Here is an 18,492-nt window from a genome sequence, read left to right as displayed (position 1 = left end):
AAGAATGGACTCGACTGTGTGAGCGGTACACAGCAGTGATGAGCTATTCCTTGCGAAAAAAAAAAATAAAAAGACGGACCTTATTTCCACTTTCAGCAATAAGGCCCCGCCGCAGTCCCACGGGAACTGTAAGCGAGAAGGCCGCTAGGTATCTGGAATCAATGGAAGCCAGCGCCCTCTGCAGAGGTTTCGCTGGAGAAGTTCCAGACTGGGTTTTTACATACAGCTGCATGAGAGGAGGCCGAGACCAGAGGAGACGCCCAAGGAACATGCCACGAGCATCTTCCAGCCTTGCGCTCGACACGAGTGCAACAGTGAAAGTCAAGTGTGTTGCACTTTGCGGGAACTGCAGCGCGAAATGGTGCAGAAGGTGGCACATCACATCATATCCCAATGTCCCCAGAGAATTCCTCCAGCACCTACAACAGCTGACATCCGTAGGTGCCATGGCGCCACGCATCATGACGGCTATGCCAACACATGGCCTCACTGATTTCGCAGCGGCTTCGCTCTTCCTTCCTAATTCCCACAACTGAACGAGGGACGTCAGCAGCATGCATAGGCTCGGCCGGAGGACAGAGTTAAGGCATGAGGCCTCGGCAATAATAGCAGTTATTTCAGAAATATTCCATACTGTCCTACAGAAGGCTTTGAGAGATGACTATAGCTCTACAGACACCATGCAGGCTTCTGGGTCGCTAGCATCGCAAAACCAGTCGAGTCAAATGCAACACTTTCAATGTAGCCCATCAGGACACATAATGCAGCAATGCAATGTGACTTCGCGACAAATGAGGCACGATAATGGCCTGAGTCAGCGGAAAACTAGGAACACGGGGCCCAAATTTTCTCCCCAGAAAACCAAAGGCAACTGCATGCCCGTACACAAGCTATGCCTGCCAGTCTCACCTCATTGCCGTTCCGGCTTCAGTAAAGAGCTAGAAGGCCACGATGATAACAAAGGCGTACCCGTTAACATCGCCGTGCAAAGCTTTATAATCTGGATTGGCGCAAAAATGGATAAAACTATGCGACCATTCTCAAGAATGTCAATGAAAAGCTTGTTGGCGCAGCAAGCGAAATCATGCCCGGCGTGTGTAACGGCCCAGTGGGGCTGCAAAAATCATTCCTAGTACTGAACACTTTGCCATACATTCATAGCTGGACGGACTGCCTCTACATGGGAAGTCAAAAGAGGTACATTGCAAGCTTTACCAAGCAGACAGCCACGATGAGAGGGAAGCTGCAAGCTGCAGACACATTGCCCGAAGCTCCAGCTGAACAACCCATGGGACATGTAGGCGCGGGGGTTGTATACTGCCAACAGTAAATGCAGGTTCCGCTATTCACAGAGGTCACGCTATCAGTCACAATCGAAAAGAAAGGAAATGAGCCTCGTACTAAATAGGTCCTACCCAAGCTCTGACTGATGTCCAGAATGACACAACTTACACCCAATATAGAGGACCCCTAAATTGCTCATTACAAGGGAGCGGCACTTGGACTGACACGTCTCACAAACGTAGAGGTCTGCGTAAAGCACCAAAGTTGATACACGAGGATGGAATAGACAATATCTAATATGGTGCACAGCTACACCAATTCTTTAGAGGTTCCGATCGCCGACAGAAGAATGCGAATACCTCTACGTCAATCACGGCACGAGCCTCAGCGGCTCGGCCTCACATGCAATCATAAGATTGGAACCAGAGCGACGCGAAACCAGTCCAACGAAATCCATATCTCAACCCACCAACGAAATGCCAAAGAATTACATAGCATATTACACATTTCAGAACATTTAGACAAGCATAATGGGTTGACTAAATTTCAATACGGATTTAGGAGAGGCTATTCAGCGTACACACAATTAGTCCAAACAGTGCACGATTTTGCTATGTCAATAAATAACGGTAATCAAACAGATGCTATTTTCATGCATTCTCCAAAGCATTCGACAAGGTTTCTCACAAAAAACTATTGTTAAAATTATATATATTGCTCAGAAATTTTCAGCTCATGCAATAGATATCTGCCTACATTCATGATCGCCATCAATGCGTAGTATTCAATGACAAACACTAATGCACTTTCGGTTTACTCAGGTGTTCCCCAGCGCTCGGTGCTTGGACCTCTTTTATCTCCATCATAGGTATATTAACGGTATCGTGCAAGACATTCCTGTTAAAATTAAATTGTATGCTGATGACTGTGTTCTTTATGAAGTTAAAAGTGCTGCTGACCACACGGTTTTAAATGATGTATCCAGTAAAGCTATCACTTGGTGTGACACTTCGTAAATGCCTGTAAGTTAAAAAAAAACGTGTATATGAAACCTACTCGCAAAAAAAAATGCCTTCAGAATTCCAGTACTCCTGCATCCAAAACATACTAAAAGAGATGTACTAATATAAGTATTTAGGGCTTTGGATTACGAATAATCTTACCTGGAATAAACATGTACATTATGTGATAGCTAATGCTAATACGAATTTTTTTCTTCGAAGGGCACTTCAACTTTTCACTCCTAGCGTTCGTCTACTTGCATACAAGTCCATTGTACTTCCAATACTAGATTATCCTGCCATCATTTGGGACCCGTACACGTAAACCAATATGGGGGTTTAACATCCTAAAACGACTCAGGCTATGAGGGACACCGTAGTGCAGGGCTCTGGAAATTTCGACAACCTGGGGTTCTTTAACGTGCACTTACATCGCACAGTACACGGGCCTCTAGAATTTCGCCTCCATCAAAATTTGACACCCTCGGCCAGGATCGAACCCGCGTCTCTCGGTTGCTGACCCGAAACACGCGGGTTCGATCCCGGCCGCGGTGGTCGAATTTCAATGGAGGTGAAATTATAGAGGCCCATGTACTGTCCTCGTTTAATTTGTACTCGATGTTGACCCACCTCAGTGCACCACCACCGTGGTGCAAAGCGCACCACTCTGGTTTTGGGGCAACCGCGGCGTGAGGTGATCAAGGACGCTATGTGAATGCAATTGAGAGTCATGACGTAATCAACAACACGTGACCACCAGTAGACCAATTAAGGAGGGAGGTGGGGATCGGAGCCAATTTCCTTATTTTTTGTAGTAGAGCAATGAAATTTGGCATGGTTATTGGAAAGTGTGCAGAATGACTAAATACAAAGTTTCATTGATATATCTTGAGTAGTTTTGATATTACAAATTTTTATTTGCACTCAACTTGCAGAAAGCCTGGCATGACAAAAAAACATGGTAGAAGCCCACAGTTGCTTTTATATTTTAGCAAAATGAATAGTTCATGCAGTGACATTCTCCAAATAATTTTATCACTTAATTTTTTTTACATAGGACAACATATCCATGTCTGAAAAATGAGGTCGTTATCAACGCGCTAATTTAGCTAAGCAGTAAAAAAATGAGATAGTTATTAAAAAATATAGGAATGTCACTGCACAGAGAATTTACTAAGAAATACAACACAATAAACCTCATGCAAATCCGACAAGGCATAGTTGTTCTATGCTTTCTGCAAGCAGGACAGTCGGCTCAAAACTCACTTCTGAGAAAACTGGCTCTAAAGTTGCACAGCCGCCACATGTTCTTCAGAATGCCCCAGGGCTGTAATACTTGGTGTCTTTGCTTGCAGGGGTCTTCTTATGCCTTTGCTCTTTCGTTTTTTCTGCACTGCATGCTTTTCTTTTTCTTTGTTTGTCCTTCTCCTGAGCTCTCTCAAAGGCAAGGCTACCGGGTTTGATGCCCACAGACTTGCATACTTCAGTGTAGGCACGCAAGTTACCAAAGTTGTAGCGTGCAACTGCTTCATGGACTGCAGTCTCCACTGCAAACAATGAAGCATGCTGATCTTTTGAAATCATTGACCAGACGACAGAATGTAAGCTTTCTGCAGCATTCTGCGTCTTGTTGCCCTTGCAACGCTCCAGCAGTTGCGGGTCAGACAGGCGTTGGTAGACAGGTAGCAATGCCTCTGCTACACGTCTTGGTAGCTTGTACTTATGAGGCGGTGGTGGCTCCATTTTGGCCTGTGCTGACCTATGTCTGCACCAACTGTCAGGGCCAGGTGGGCACAGCTCATGATGAGGCTCGTCATCTGTAGATGTCACATGGTACAATGTGGCCATCACGGCCCTTTGCATGTCACTGACTTCGGTGTTTCTGCGCAAGGCTAAACCATAGTAATTGGTCAGTTTTTTAATTAGGTCCTGCGTGAGTCCACCTTTCCCACCCAATGGCTCCCCTTTCTTTGCTCTTGCAACCAGTGTGCGGAGTGCAGTGCCCATCCTCTTCTGCACATGGTTTATGCAGTCCTCCTTAGTCAGGGGTATGAAGCCGTATACCTCATCTTTGCAGAGTGCAAGATATGTTCGGCTGTCACCATCCCATATGACATTCGTGTAGCGAAGGCCATAGCTGCTGAAAGAACGCCTGAAAAGTATTAGTGCAGCTTCCACCTCCATCTGACCTGAGGCAGCATCTGTGTTTTTCTGGCACTGATGCTGCTCAATCCAAGTGCCATAGCTAGGGTCACTCTCCGCTGGTTGCTGACAGCACCCTAGGCAGAAATTTGACAGTACGGTGCAATCCAGCACAAGCCCGGTATAAAATTCGATAATACATCCTACACCAATGCGAGAGCTGTGGTCTCGTGTAAGCCAAGTGCCATCATACACAACTGTTATGTTACTTGGGCTGGATGGTTGCATCTTGCTGTAGACGTCTTTTACAGCAAGTACAGCATCTGCAAAAATGTTTTGTGCAGCTTCCTCTGCTCCAGGTTTAAACAATTTTTTTAGGTGGCCCTGATAGGTTTTTTGATGCAGCCCACGATGTGAGACGTTCATTGTGGCCCAGAAGTCGTTCAGGGCAGTGGGCCCTTTTCCAATGGTCTTGATGGCTTGCATAGCTCTTATATTGACCTCAAAAGTCCTTCCTTCAGACTTCCTTTTTGATGACCAATGTGAAGCAATAGGGCCGCAAGCACCACAGGAAAGCACTAATTTTACTGCTAGGCCCAGTTTAGTCTCGTGCTTCACTGACAACCTCTTCTTAGAGCACTTTGGGCACAGTAAAGACCCTATTATCGAATTCATTACACTAGCTTGAATTAATGTGAATTCATCTTCATCTGGGGCCGATTCTTCCTCTGTCTGCCGCGCGAACCCGAACTTGCGCTCCGTTGACGACACCGCGCGAAGTGTAGCACGGACGCTGCACGCTTGCTCCTCAGCTGCTTCCAAGGTCACAAAACGTGGTTCCAGGTGCACCTGAACGGTGCGCTTCTGTTTTGGAAAAAGCTCGCTGTCATCCCGTTCAGCTGGCATCGCATCGTCACTCGCCGCCGCAAAAACGGAACTTTGCCCGGGCCGGTGCTGCACTGCGATGTCACGGCTTGTGGACGGCGCCGGGTCCCCAGATTCACTGCCGGTCATTGATTCCGAGGGCAGGTGCACCTGAACGATGCGCTTCTGCTTAGGGAAAACTTCACCGTCATCCCGTTGAACCGGCACCGCACCGGCACTCGCCGCCGCAAAAACGGAACTGTGCCCGGGTCGGTACTGCACTGCGATGTTACGGCTTGTGGACGGTGCCGGGCCCACAGATTCACTGCCGGTTATTGATTCCGAGGGCAGGTGCACCTGAACGGTGTGCTTCTGCTTAGGGAAAACTTCACCGTCATCCCGTTGAACCGGCACCGCACCGCCACTCGCCGCCGCAAAAACGGAACTGTGTCCGGGTCGGTACTGCACTGCGATGTCATGGCTAGCGGACGGCGCCAGGCCCCCAGATTCACTGCTGGTCGCTGATTCCAAGGGCAGGCTTGCTTCCGACGACACATCGGCGTGACTGGATATCAGAGCGGACCTCCGTTCGTGCGGTTCAGTTGCTGCTGGCCGCTTCTGTTTTGGAATAGGAGGCTTGCGCTTACGCTTCCCGTAAGCATACTTCGTCCTGTACTTCTGGCCCGTGCGACGCTCCATCGCGGGCTCACATACGAAACCACACGCAGCAGATGAGTTGACGAAAATACAGAACGGACAGCACGAGTTGAATTGCAAACTATCGTTTTCGCGAAGCGCGCGCGCAGCAGACAACCGGAGAAGCGGCATGCCTTTCGGCAGCCAATCGCAGGGCGCGCTGAGCACCACGTGACTGGCGCGGCCAATCGGCGCCTAGCTGCGACTTCGCGGGTGCCCTCGTATTTTTCACGTCTGTGCATTTATTTTTTATCGTAGACACGTGGTTCCACTGGGAGAAGAACCGCGGTGAAGCAAGCTTTCCAGTGACACCAAACTTGCCGTAGGTGGCGGTGAAGGTGCGGCGGTATCGCGCTCTGAAATCGGCCGTTTTTGCGCGGATTTTGGCCAGTTTTTTGCGACCCGCGGTCAAAAAAATATTTTTTAGGTACACTTAGAGACTGTTTTCGGCGGAAATTTTTTTAGCTGTGATAGAAAAGGTAATGCAGAATCCGAATCTGCCGTTTTCCAAAAATCGATTTTTTCCGTGATTTTCGCGATCTGATCCCTGCATCCCCCCTTAAAGGGCGCCACCAAATTTGAAAATCTGAGGACCCTGAAAATGTTAGAAGTAGGCACACCCCAGAAAATGGATAAAGGTGTATTAGTGGGTAGGATTAGTACAATACCACAGAATAATTTAATGCACGGCATGCGAACATTCCAGAATGACTAGACTCATGCATATCATAAGAGCACAATGAAACTGGTTCGAACTGAAATTTTGCCGGGAAAATCGCAAGAACATTAGACACTCATTGTAGATGGCAGGCAACCAAAATTTATCGCATATTCTCATTAAGAATCTGGTTAAAAAAGCCCCAAGTTTTTTTTTTAGACGACATATTGCGTTTCATTTGAAGCTCTAGAGCTTTCCAACCAGAAGGCTTCGCTATATTCGAATATTACAAGAAAAAAATGTTAGCTAGCTGAATCGAAAATAAAGTTGCATTTATACCAAATCAAAATTTCGGGGCTGTGCTGTAGTGGAGGGCTCTAGATTAATTTCCACCACATGGGGATCTTTAACATGCACTGACATCGCAGAGCACATGGCGCCTTTCACATTTTGATCCATCGAAGCGCGGCCGCCGCAGCCGGGATTTGATACCGCACCATCGTGGTCATCAGCCGAACGCCGTAACCACTGAGCCATCGCAGTGGATACAGAGTTGATGCATATTTGCAATGTGCAACATTTATTCAACTTTGGTCCAACTCATTTCAGACACAGTGCATATCACTCATTGCTTTTGCACAGAAGTACCTTCTTTTACAGTATGTACACTACACTTCACACTGAAACAATGTCGCTTTACGAACTACATCGCGAATGCTTTTACGTCTCCAAGTACACCTAGATACGTGACGGTTTAAGCTGCAGCTCGTCACTCACTCTGAGAGATAAGTGCGGCCTCTTCGCCAACGGAACTCGACTGACCTGTTCCTGATAGCGAAGGGGCCGACGAGAGTTGACAGCAAAATGAGCTAATGGACCGAATTCTGCGGAACAGGCACGCCAAAAACCCAGAACACCTCTCCCATATCTCTCCAATTAACCCTGTCCTGTGCACAGAACGATACCCACTTCCAATCTATACAGCATGTTCAAAATTAAACTTTACTGATTTAAAAAAAAATTTGAATTGCCGTACGCTAATGCTGCTTTTGCATGTCGGCGGTGCGGGCAGGCGGACACAAATTGGGGTAGTAATTGTCCCCATAAATTCAGTAAATAACTAAAATTTATTAATAATATTTTTATTGGCTGAAGTTAGCAGGCATATTTATATTGAGAACCATTATATTGAAGATGTCATAGTGGGGCAGTTGCTTTTCAGGGCTATTCTATTTTTTTAAATTTTAGTAACTCGCCTGTGTCCTAGCTGAGATGCACACGTCTAAAATTTTACAAAATGGAATAGCACTGAAAAGCAACTGCCTCACCATAACATCTTCAATATAATAGTTCTCAATATAAATATCGCCACTAACTTCAGCCGATAAAAAGTTAATGAATTTTAGTTGTAAAATTACTGAATTTACGGGGCCAACTATTGCCCCAATTTGTGTCCGCCTAGCCGCGTTACTAACGTGCAAAACCAGCATTAGCGCACGGTGTTTCACATTTTGTTTAAAAATCAGTAAAGTCTTAATTTTGAACACGCTGTATAGCAAATAACTTTGACGCGTTAAGGTGGGTGTCCGCAGGGACACAAGCATACAAGTCAAACGGGAAATGAGCGGCTAACTTACGAACGTCTGCGATGTTACCGCGTAAAGACTACATTGCGTCCGCATGGCTCGCTTCAAGAGCGTAACTACCGCAACAGCAGCACAAAGGAAATGCAAAATGTGCAAGCAACTTCCGTTCACGGCACGCTGCAACGCATACGTTCGATTATTTTACACAAGTTCAGGTAATTATTTTTCCCAAACCCTGCAAAAATCAAACAAAAGCAGGTGCTGTTGCCTACTAAGATGAAGAAGGTGAGGAAGCCGTTGCCACGTCAGCTGTCACACTGTCATTCTCTTCGCCGCTGGGTGTGCCAGGCATCAACAGTTTTATCCTGACGCTGCGGCCAAATATCATATGACCGTTCTTCTTGGCAGTTTCTTGGGCATCGGCTAGGCTAGCGAATGTTATCACGACCTTCCCCGACATAACGCCGCTGGCGCGTCGAACCCGAACCACCAGGCTTGGCTTCGCGGGCCAGAGAAAGTTTTCTATCTGGGCGATGCTGAAAGGTAGGCCCTCGGCGACCACCCTGTGCTGCCCCTCTGACGTCTGAAGGATCGCTTCCAGCTCGTGTGGCTCTGCCAAACGGAAGTTTGTCGCGCCTTCCCGTAGGCTGGCCTCTTTTGCAGCGCGTCGCGCGGTGCCCGACACTCTTCGAGTGCCAATCCGCGAACCCTTCTGTTCTGCATACGACGCCAGATTTAGAAGATCCCCTTCTAAGAGCCTGTCGGCGTAGTCTTCCGGCACGAGGCACAGCTCGAGTTTTTGGCCCATTAGCTTCCTTCCGTTCACGGCCAAAGCTCTTTGGGCTTCGTCGGGGCACATGAAGCGCATGAACGCCGCTCTTTGGGCCCTACCCGAGTTGAATTTCTCACGCTCTACTTGCGTTACCTTGCAATGAGAGAAGAGCTCCTTCAGCTTCTCTTCTGTTGCGCCCACTGGCAGGTTGCGGACCTGCACGACACAACTGGATGTGACGCCCTTGTGCAGTGCGCTCAAAGCTGGCCTTCTCGACATAACATAGCGGCGGACGTCGTCCACTTGCCCCCGGAAGGCCTTGATGCGGTGACCTGACAGCTTGGCGCTCTCCCACGCGTAGCTGAGGGCCCTTTCCTGGTCTTCTTTTGATGCCACCTCAACAAAGGCCCTGCCGATAGGCAGGTCGCCTTTGCTGCGGGTCAAAAGGAGGATGCCCAGCCTGCCTCCCGACACTCTGACGCCAGCCTGCTTGAGGTGCCTGGCAACCTGCTCGGCAGTGATGTTTTCGGGAAGGTCATGAATCTTCAGCAAGAATCTGTCAGCGCTGCTGTCTCTGTCGCTGTCACTGGTGTCACTATCGCTTCCGCTGCTGCTGCTGCTGCTGTCACCTTTCGAGGACGAGTCTTTTTTCTGTGCGTGGGCAGCAGACTCCTCGGCCACTTGCCCCGCCTCCTTGCCGTCTTCAAGGTCCTCTCCAGGCTTGTTGCTTCCACTATCGTAGTGCAGAAAAAGAAAAGCAAGACAAAGGTTGACATAACTGGGAAGGCGGAAGCAAGTTCAGCTGCTACTAATACTATTGCTGCTGTAAAATCGAAAAGAACAATGCTTTACAGTGTCCTGGCGGTTTGCGAGCAGTACTACACAGCCTTGACAATTGAAGAAAGCAAAATCCCCACACTGAGAAGACGTCAAAAACAGGTACACGTGCAAGAGCACCCGTTGGTGCTTGGATGCTTGCATCTGTCGTTCTTTTCATATGAAGTATCTATCTAAGCAGAGCCAAGCGAGCAACTACACTAAAGCATGGCGTAGTCGCGGGAATTCCGACGTTTCTCTCTCTTTTTTTTTCCAAAGAATAGAAACAATGGGACTTCTGTGCTCGGCACTCGTGACCAGTTTCCAACACCTCGAGAGAGACGCGACTTTGCATTCATGTCGATGGCAGTACTTGCCTCGTTCGTTCGCGGTAAATGACGGGCCATCACATATGACGATGAACCATTGTGCACACTGATACATAACAAGGCTGTCGCAACGCAAACTTCAGCTCAGCTTATAAACGGGCTTTGGCGGCGGTGGTGTGAATTTCTCAATACAAGCAATTTCCTTCCTTGACAAATACGTCTACCCATTTCTTTATATTGTTGCCAATAAACCTATAAAAAAATAATTACTGCACCAACATTATTCGTGTCACTTATAGAAGGTCCGATAGACAGTATGTAAGTAGGCCCATGAAATAAGAAAAAAAGCTAGCTCTGAGCCTGCTGCAGGTGCATGGGACTACGGACGCACACTGGAAATTCAAACTTATACTGCGAAATGGCTAAGCCCGAGGCAGTCGTCAAATCAATTCTGGAAGCACAATAGGCCAGTTCCTTCATTTTACGACTGCGCTCCTTCACTTGCGGCCGTAAACCAGCTTTTATCACCAACCTAAATTTACCGGCTCTGCGAAGTTTTCTAGTAGGAATCGCCAACTACATTAGTGCCAGTGGTGCTGTAGGCTCGCAGCAGCAGTAAACCATGGCTAGGGGTGTAAATCTGCAGCAGTTTCAGAGGGTCTGTACACATGACGAATCAAACTTCAGTGCTATCGCCACCTGACAACCAACAACAGTGGAGTTCAGAGCAACAAGGCGAAATACCACGAGCTTTTATGGAGAGCAGCATATTCAGTTGACGTGACGGGCGTCATTTTGGTGTTCAGCGCGCAGCTTCAACGGTGCAGGCCAGAGCAGGAGGTGATAGGCCGATTAGACACAGCGCACTGCCTTTCGGCGTTTGTGGTCGTTCTTAATGTACACCAGCATGGCGGCCACTGAAAATACTCCCTAAAGAACTCCTAGAGAAAAGGTTTCAGTGCAATGGTGATGGCTTGCATCATAAAGGGGGGCCGGTCACTTTTAGAAGGGCAGGTTGGGGGTGAGCACTCAAATCCAACTAGTTCCAACCTCCTGAGGGTTCTTAACGTGATCAAGAAAGGCATTTACTGCAATTCACACACTATGTGCATGCAAAGAGGCTGCTCCAACTCAGGCTGCCCGTGCCCCAACTCAGGAGCACAAGCGGCCATGATGGCACTTTCTTAAAATCGTTAATTAGCCAGCCAAAGCATTAGATCTTGTGCTGGCAAGTACCTGATCCAAATACAGCTGCTTTACGAACAGCAGGCATGCTACTATCTAGCTCCCATAATATGCCACTTCCCACGCCTAGTCGAGTAGCATTACTCGTACAAATCGCACTAATTTCGTACTACTATGATGTCATTTTTTACAGGAATCACGTCACAGCGCACAGATGGCAGCCGTTAGCCGGTTTCCTTGAGCACCACTAGAGGCAGGAGTCAATGCAATTACCGGGGCAGAGAAAGCCGAGCAAATTCGGCGAGTCGCAAGCCTATGGGCCGAAAAGCAGAAAAAGTGCAAAAAATGGGCAGATCATGCGAGCATTTCGCACTGCAGGCTACAACACATAGTCTACAGAAGGGATGAATGACGAGAAGAGCTATTACAGTAAAAATGACTGGAACCGAGCAAAAGCGTTTGGGGACGCCGAAGGGCAATTTCTGATCGCTGCCAACTCTGATCGCTGTTAGGAACAGCAGATAATTCATGAATTATGCCTCATCCCACAAGTTGTTTGCAGCTCTGTGAAAGATAGAGCTCTCTCGTCAAATCGCGGTCAAGGAAGACAACAATTATTTCAAATGAAAACATTCGAAAGAGGTCTGTCTGGTTCACATTCTTTCTAACATAAATACCTCAAATATTTTAGCAGTGTTGACTTTTTTTCAGTTATTGCAGTAATTGAAAATGTAGTTCAGGATGGCGGTTTGAAAGTATAGCGAGCGTTTCATTCACTGGTTAAATTAGCAGAGAAAGTCCGCACGAGCACAGCACTGCGGTGGCCTGCCTGCTGCTAAGTAATGCGCTGCCATTTGCAAACGTGGCTAGCATGGCACCTGCCAAGTCGGCCCAGTCTCCTGCGCGCACATGTGCGTGCAGTACTGTAGCACGCAGCTAGTGTTCCTGTATACAGGAACACTACGCACAGCAGCTGGACACTGGTACTTTTTCTTTCCCAGTGACGAAGCCACCAGCTGCGGGACGAGGGGCGTGGATGACATTTTGCAGCGCACGCCGTTCTGATCAGCTCTAATGGCCACAGCCTTCACAGCACTGCTAACTACTTTTGAGATGGAGTACAGGTGATTTCTCAAGTCGTGCCCTTCATACTTGACAGATTTTGCATCGAGATAAAAGGTGCTACGGAGTCTCTTTATGTACGCAAACCGTTCAGTTTCACCAGTACAATAAATCGTTTTAACTGACGCCCCATCCATCCATTTCTAAATGCTGCCTCCCTATCATCAGCAGCATAATATTTTCCTGGAAAACTCACGCTGTCCATACTTCTTACATCAGGGTGTCTACTGAGCTACCCTTTTCAAGATCTCCGACTTTGCCATGTTTTCCCCGAATATTTCAGATCAAATTTTCTGGCCACTGAAGAGGCGGAAAAACTTAGTGGATGATGGTAATAGACAGTACATGAACTATTCACAGCAAGAAAACTATTAACTGAAACTTAAAACACTATATTGAAAACAGATTTGCTCTACCTGTTTTACAGATTGTTTTTTTTTTCCTAAAGGAAGCCCAGCTTCAAGCTACGACTTACGCAGCAACCACTGCTTCTTGTATTCCAGCTCTTTAAAAAGACAAAGGACGCATTGAAGTTGGCCTGTATCAACAGACTACCGCACTGATTAAAAAGATGCTAAATTACACTAAAAAACAGAACTTTTTTATACACTAGAAAGCATCGGAAATGAAACATGGGCATCGTTGCCACCTACTGTTTTCACAAGCAAGCTGTGGTGAGTCAAGGTGATTTTTCACTTGTGGACCTCGAAGGCTAGGCTACACCGCCATTCACTTTCAAATGGTGATCACGGAGGCCTTTAGGGCCTTGATCTCATGAGTTAAATCCAACTTTGTTATTATTAATGCGTCCTTTGCTGCCAGAAAAAGCATCTTCATAGCGAGAACGAGGTATCGAATCGATTTTTACTAAGAATAAAAGTTCGATGGAGCTATCCTCAGTGCCCCTTTAACAAGAGTAACTATCTTATTCAACTTCTGAACATTTGATGTTTGCAGTAAGGACGTAAAAGAGAAAGTTAGTTCTGCACACTACTGGCTTCAGCTTCTTCCATGGAAAATATTTTTGAATGCAGCTTAGTTTCATGATCAGCACCAGGACAAATTTTGCGAGTAGTGCAGAAGTCAGCACAGAAGAAACCAAATATACACAGTGCTTGCTTTGTGGACGACGAGGAAAAGACATAAAATTAAGCTTGGCAGACATGATGTCACGCCTTATAACTGCAAAGCAAAAAGGTCATGCAAATATGCACTGACAACGTACTTAGCACTCACTGTACTGTCACAATTCCCTTCAGACCACCACGTTAATTTCAGTCGGTCATTCTCCCTGACTTGGCTAACTTTTTTGATGTTATCCCTGACAATTCCAGGTTTTTCAAGTTTTCCAGATCACTAGACACCCTGTACACGCATTCAAGCACAAACTAGGCTGGTCAATCTTAAGTCCACTGAGAGTTCCAAACTAGCCCTGCAGTATGTAAACTTCACAATAAAACAATGCGTGCAATGTCATCAATTTTTGGAGAACCCTCTCATGGTAGGTGTAGGTGTATCAGTGGCCAATGATGTGTATGCACCACGAGGTGTATGTATATGATGTGTATGCAAATGATGTGTATGCACCATAATACCATTTTCACTTCAATGGCTATTATGAACTTTTACGCTTTTTATTGAAAAAGCTCCCATTAATTTAAGCTCTGCCTAATTTGAACAAACTTATTGAACCCTTTGAGTTTGGATTATCAAGATGTAAAGTCAAGCATATTAATAAATATTTGCAAATACAAAATCAAAGCATCGTATGTTTTTCAGTTGTCAAACTTTACAATCAGAATCTCGGCTCCTTGTAGTTCACCCAATGCATAGAAAATAATGAGCTGGTATCAGTATATCAGATTCTTGTCATTTATCTAATGCATGACAGATCACAAGCTCAGATAAACAGTTACAAGGGACTGTGAATATGTTGAACAATGTTTGGTCTGTAGAGCATCGAGTCAGCCTGAGCAAATGTAAAAAAGATTCTTAATTTACGTGTGCATTCTAGTGCTTTCCAGCTTGACTCTGGAAACAACAAATCACAAGTGCCCACATATGGCCCTTTCAAGAGCATTAAGATATTGAACTCAGCACCACCGCAGGGTGTTTCAACACAGTCATATTCCTTATAGCTACAACCTATATCTGCACCTTTGACCTTCATAGCATGAAAATAATGATGCAGAAACAGAACACCAAAGCACTAAAAAATGCGAACTAATAGCCTGCATAACAACTCCACATTTTGAATTTCTGCTAGCTTTTGCATTTATATTGCAAAGTATTCATTTTGCCTCGGCCAAAAATTTCACTGCACAAATCTCTTTGCGAGTGCTCCAATACACAAGCTACCTATATGTTAACATTTTGTGCTCTCTATATAATTTCGATGCCTTATTCTATCAAACTCAAACAATTCAAATAGACCATATGTAATGCACTCACAAGCATACTGCCTGAGAGCTGTTTCACAATAACTAGAGGCATAAGTATTATCGTATTCTTGGCACTATAGCCCGCAGATTATATACATACTTAAAAGCTTAAATTTCGCATCGTGATGACTATTTATAGGTGTGGACTATACAAGGTTTACTTTTTTTAATATTGTTTCATAAAGCAGAGGAAGCCTAGCGTGGCAGTCGAAGTAAAAATAATATAAAAGGTTCTACAGCGCCTGCGACATTTTACCCTGCTATCACATAATGAAATCAGCTCCCGTATGCAATAAGCTTCGATATGCAAGCAAATGCTGCTCGTGATGGCAGCTTTTTGATGAGGGCTTCGATTTGTGAGCGCAACTGCAAAACCTCAATGAATAACGTCCTTATACTGTAAGCATCTACAAAGTGACGGTACTGTTAGAAGCACGGCAAGCGACTTCAGCTTCAATATAAAGACTAGCTTTACCTGCGCATCATCAAATGTTATCTGCATGCTTCAATGCTCCTCCTGTCAGAAACAATGTATTGGAGAAGCCGGACAATCAATGAGCGCCAGACTAATGGTCATCGAGCTGACAGAGCAAGGAACCTACAGAAGACAGTGTCGGAACCTTTTAATCAACGTGGTCACAACTTCGACGAACTTAACTTTTCATTCTTCAATCAAGCTTCAAATCTGCAAGGGATAGATAACACAGACAGGCATTCCTAATCCACAAATTTCAATCTTTACAACCAGCAAGGAGTAACGTATCCAGAGGACACTTAGAATCTCTCAGGCACGTTCCGGCACTAGTGTAATTCTTTAAACAGGTCTTGCACATGGTCAGAGCATTTCCCAGTACTTCATACCATCGCTTTATTGTTTCTTTCACGCTACCCTTCCGCCCCAACCTGTTCTTTACCCCCTTAATTACCTTTTTTTCTCTTTCTCTTTCTGCAATTTATCTTTAGCTTATGCCCTACTTCTCTAGCCATCATTTCTCAGGAATCCTTGGCTCCCCCCTTTCCTTTCATGCTTTCTCGCCCCATGTTTTCTTTTTTCCCTTATTTTTATTTTTTATCCTTTTTTTCCCCGGTATATTGTTCTGCCATGCTGACTAGTTCCTTACACAGGTCAACCCAGCTCAGGTCAACACAGCCAGTCATACCAAGCCTACTGTTGCAACTGGACACACAGCCTTTCAAGGCCATGCTCGTTATTTCTCTATGCTCCACAACCACGGATTCCTTTCTGCTGCTGGCCCTTTTCTCTTCAGTTTTGCAGGTCAACCAGTTAATCATCTTTAGCAGCCATCATGCCTGGACAAGATTCACCCTCCCCATCCTAAAGCCATTCCCACTTCATGCCCTCCTGCTCATCACCGGCCTTCCTCCTTGGAGGGATGACCTATTTTAACCCTGCCAATGATGAACGCTTTGCCCAGACGAAGACAAAGTCCTCTTGTCGAAATGTTGGCAAGTTCCCCGATGTTTTTCCTCTCTTGTTCACTCCCTCATTCAGTGTTAGCCAATAAACTTTGCATACCTCACTGTTCCCCACACAGATTGCTTCAGAATTTCCGAATACTCTCTGACAAATATGACGCAACAAATATGAATAAAGAATGTTACAAAAGTCATGCATATGTAAAGGCCTTCATTCAAATTTCTACATAAGCAACGGGCTATAAAATGTCTATCTGCCTTAAATGACTAGTTTACAAAGATATGAGTTTTATCAATCAAACAGAGGTTAACAAAGTACTAATGTCTTCTTTGTGTCATAGAGTCACCATCATCATCAGCCTTACTACATCCACTGCAAGGCAAAGGCCTCTCCCATGTCTCTCCAATTAACCCTGTCCTTTGCCAGCTGCTTCCACTCCTTGCCTGCAAACCACTTAATCTCATCCACCCACCTAACCTTCTGCCGCCCCCTGCTACGCTTACTTTCTCTTGGGACCCACTCCGTTACCCTTAAGGACCAGTGGTTATCTTGCCTTCGCATTACATGCCCTGCCCAAGCCCATTTCTTCCTCTTGATTTCGACTAGGATGTCATTAACCTGCGTTTGTTCCCTCACCCACTCTGCTGCCCGCTTCCGGTCTCTTAACGTTACACCTATCATTTTTCTTTCCATGCCTCGCTGCGTTGTTCTTAACTTAAGCTGAACTCTTTTCGTTAGCCTCCACATTTCTGCCCCGTAGGTGAGTACCGGTAAGATACAGCTGTTGTACACTTTTCTCTTGAGGGAAATTGGTAATCTGCCGCTCATGATCTGAGAGAACCTGCCATATGCGCTCCACCCCATTCTTATCCTTCTAGTTATCTCCCTCTCATGATCCGGATCAGCTGTCACTACCTGCCCTAAGTATTCCTTTACAACTTCCAGGCTCTCTCTGCCAATTGTGAACTGCTGTTCCCTTGCTAGACTGTTGAACATTACCTTGATTTTCTGCATGCTAATTTTTAGTCCCAGCATCTGCTCTGCCTGTCTAACTCGTTGATCATGATTTCTGGTTCATCTCCTGAGTGACTCAGCAAGGCAATGTCATCAGCGAATCGAAGATTATTTAGGTATTCTCCATTTACTCTTATTCCCAACTGTTCCCAACTCATGTCTCGGAATACCTCCTGTAAACAGGCGGTGAATAGAATTGGCGAGATCGTGTCATAGAGTGAAACTTATCAAATGCAATTACTATATGTGCATTGAAACCGCTATCCCACACTCTGTGGCGCTGTCGAATGTTAAAAGCACGAGCGATAGACACAACAGTCCACTAAACTATTTTCTTTAACATCCAATGAACAGGCCTTCTCGTGTAGGCAGCATGTACTCACAGTCGACCCAGCTGAGCAAGATAACACCTTGAAAGCTGCCGCCACTATCCTTTGGTCGCATGAAGAAAAAGACCCAACTCAACCCAAATGAACACGCTAATAATCTTATCAGTACTTTGGACTTTTACTAAAAAAAAAAAGGGGCTTCTACTAGCAAATTTATAATCCTCACATTAAAGGTACTCGCAGTAGCAATCTTCTAGATGAGCACTAGTACAAAATCACACCCGATGGCTTGTTCAAGAGGAAACGAAAAGGATCAAAAGTACTTTAATAGGCCACACCATGGCAAATAGCCTGGGCAGAAAAAAATGCCGTCTGATTTCAATTCTTACACAGACAGCAGTATTGAACTATAAACTTTTGCACACAACATTATGTTGATTTCCTCCAAATACTTCTGCCGGACAACATGCTCTCAATTTAAGAACCACTCCTGAATGAAGTTAATCTGGTACACACCCTATTTTTATATCATCCTAATGTACACCCTTTACAAAACTTTACAAAATAAATATAGCCCGGTGGGGGGGTTGCTTCTAAACTGGAGAGCAGATCTTACTAGCACCCCTGGAAGTCTTAAGCTCTGGACGGGTGATGTTGAGATTTCCTCTCACCTTCAAGGGATCTAGAATACGGGAAGTGCAAAACAAGCCACACTGCATGACCCAGAAGCAAATGGCCATGCTGTGGGTTATACATCAATCACATTGTCCTGCAGATTGCATTGCACACTGCAAACTAGAAATCTATGGAGAATG

At 45.7% G+C, this 18,492-nt stretch overlaps 2 protein-coding genes across 4 annotated transcripts in view; both read right to left on the bottom strand.

The window, feature by feature from the left end:
- Positions 1 to 2,762: 2,762 nt before the first annotated feature.
- On the bottom strand, positions 2,763 to 7,062 carry LOC144115800 (uncharacterized). The gene has a single exon (XM_077650292.1). It carries the CDS (start codon positions 6,117 to 6,119, stop codon positions 3,597 to 3,599), a length of 2,523 nt encoding a protein of 840 aa, XP_077506418.1. The 5' UTR covers positions 6,120 to 7,062; the 3' UTR covers positions 2,763 to 3,596.
- Positions 7,063 to 7,208: 146 nt separating this feature from the next.
- Positions 7,209 to 18,492, bottom strand: part of LOC144115801 (uncharacterized) — a 59,300-nt gene continuing 48,016 nt past the window's right edge. For all 3 annotated transcript variants that reach the window (XM_077650293.1, XM_077650294.1, XM_077650295.1), the window contains one exon: positions 7,209 to 9,736. In XM_077650293.1, coding sequence (XP_077506419.1) covers positions 8,503 to 9,736 — 1,234 coding nt within the window. In that variant the 3' untranslated portion in view covers positions 7,209 to 8,502. The remainder of the gene's footprint in view (positions 9,737 to 18,492) is intronic.

The sequence above is a fragment of the Amblyomma americanum genome, chromosome 1 (assembly GCF_052857255.1).
Source record: "Amblyomma americanum isolate KBUSLIRL-KWMA chromosome 1, ASM5285725v1, whole genome shotgun sequence".
Lineage (NCBI taxonomy): Eukaryota > Metazoa > Arthropoda > Arachnida > Ixodida > Ixodidae > Amblyomma > Amblyomma americanum.
Note: the sequence above shows the minus strand (reverse complement) of the source record. Positions and strands in the feature narration are given on the sequence as shown.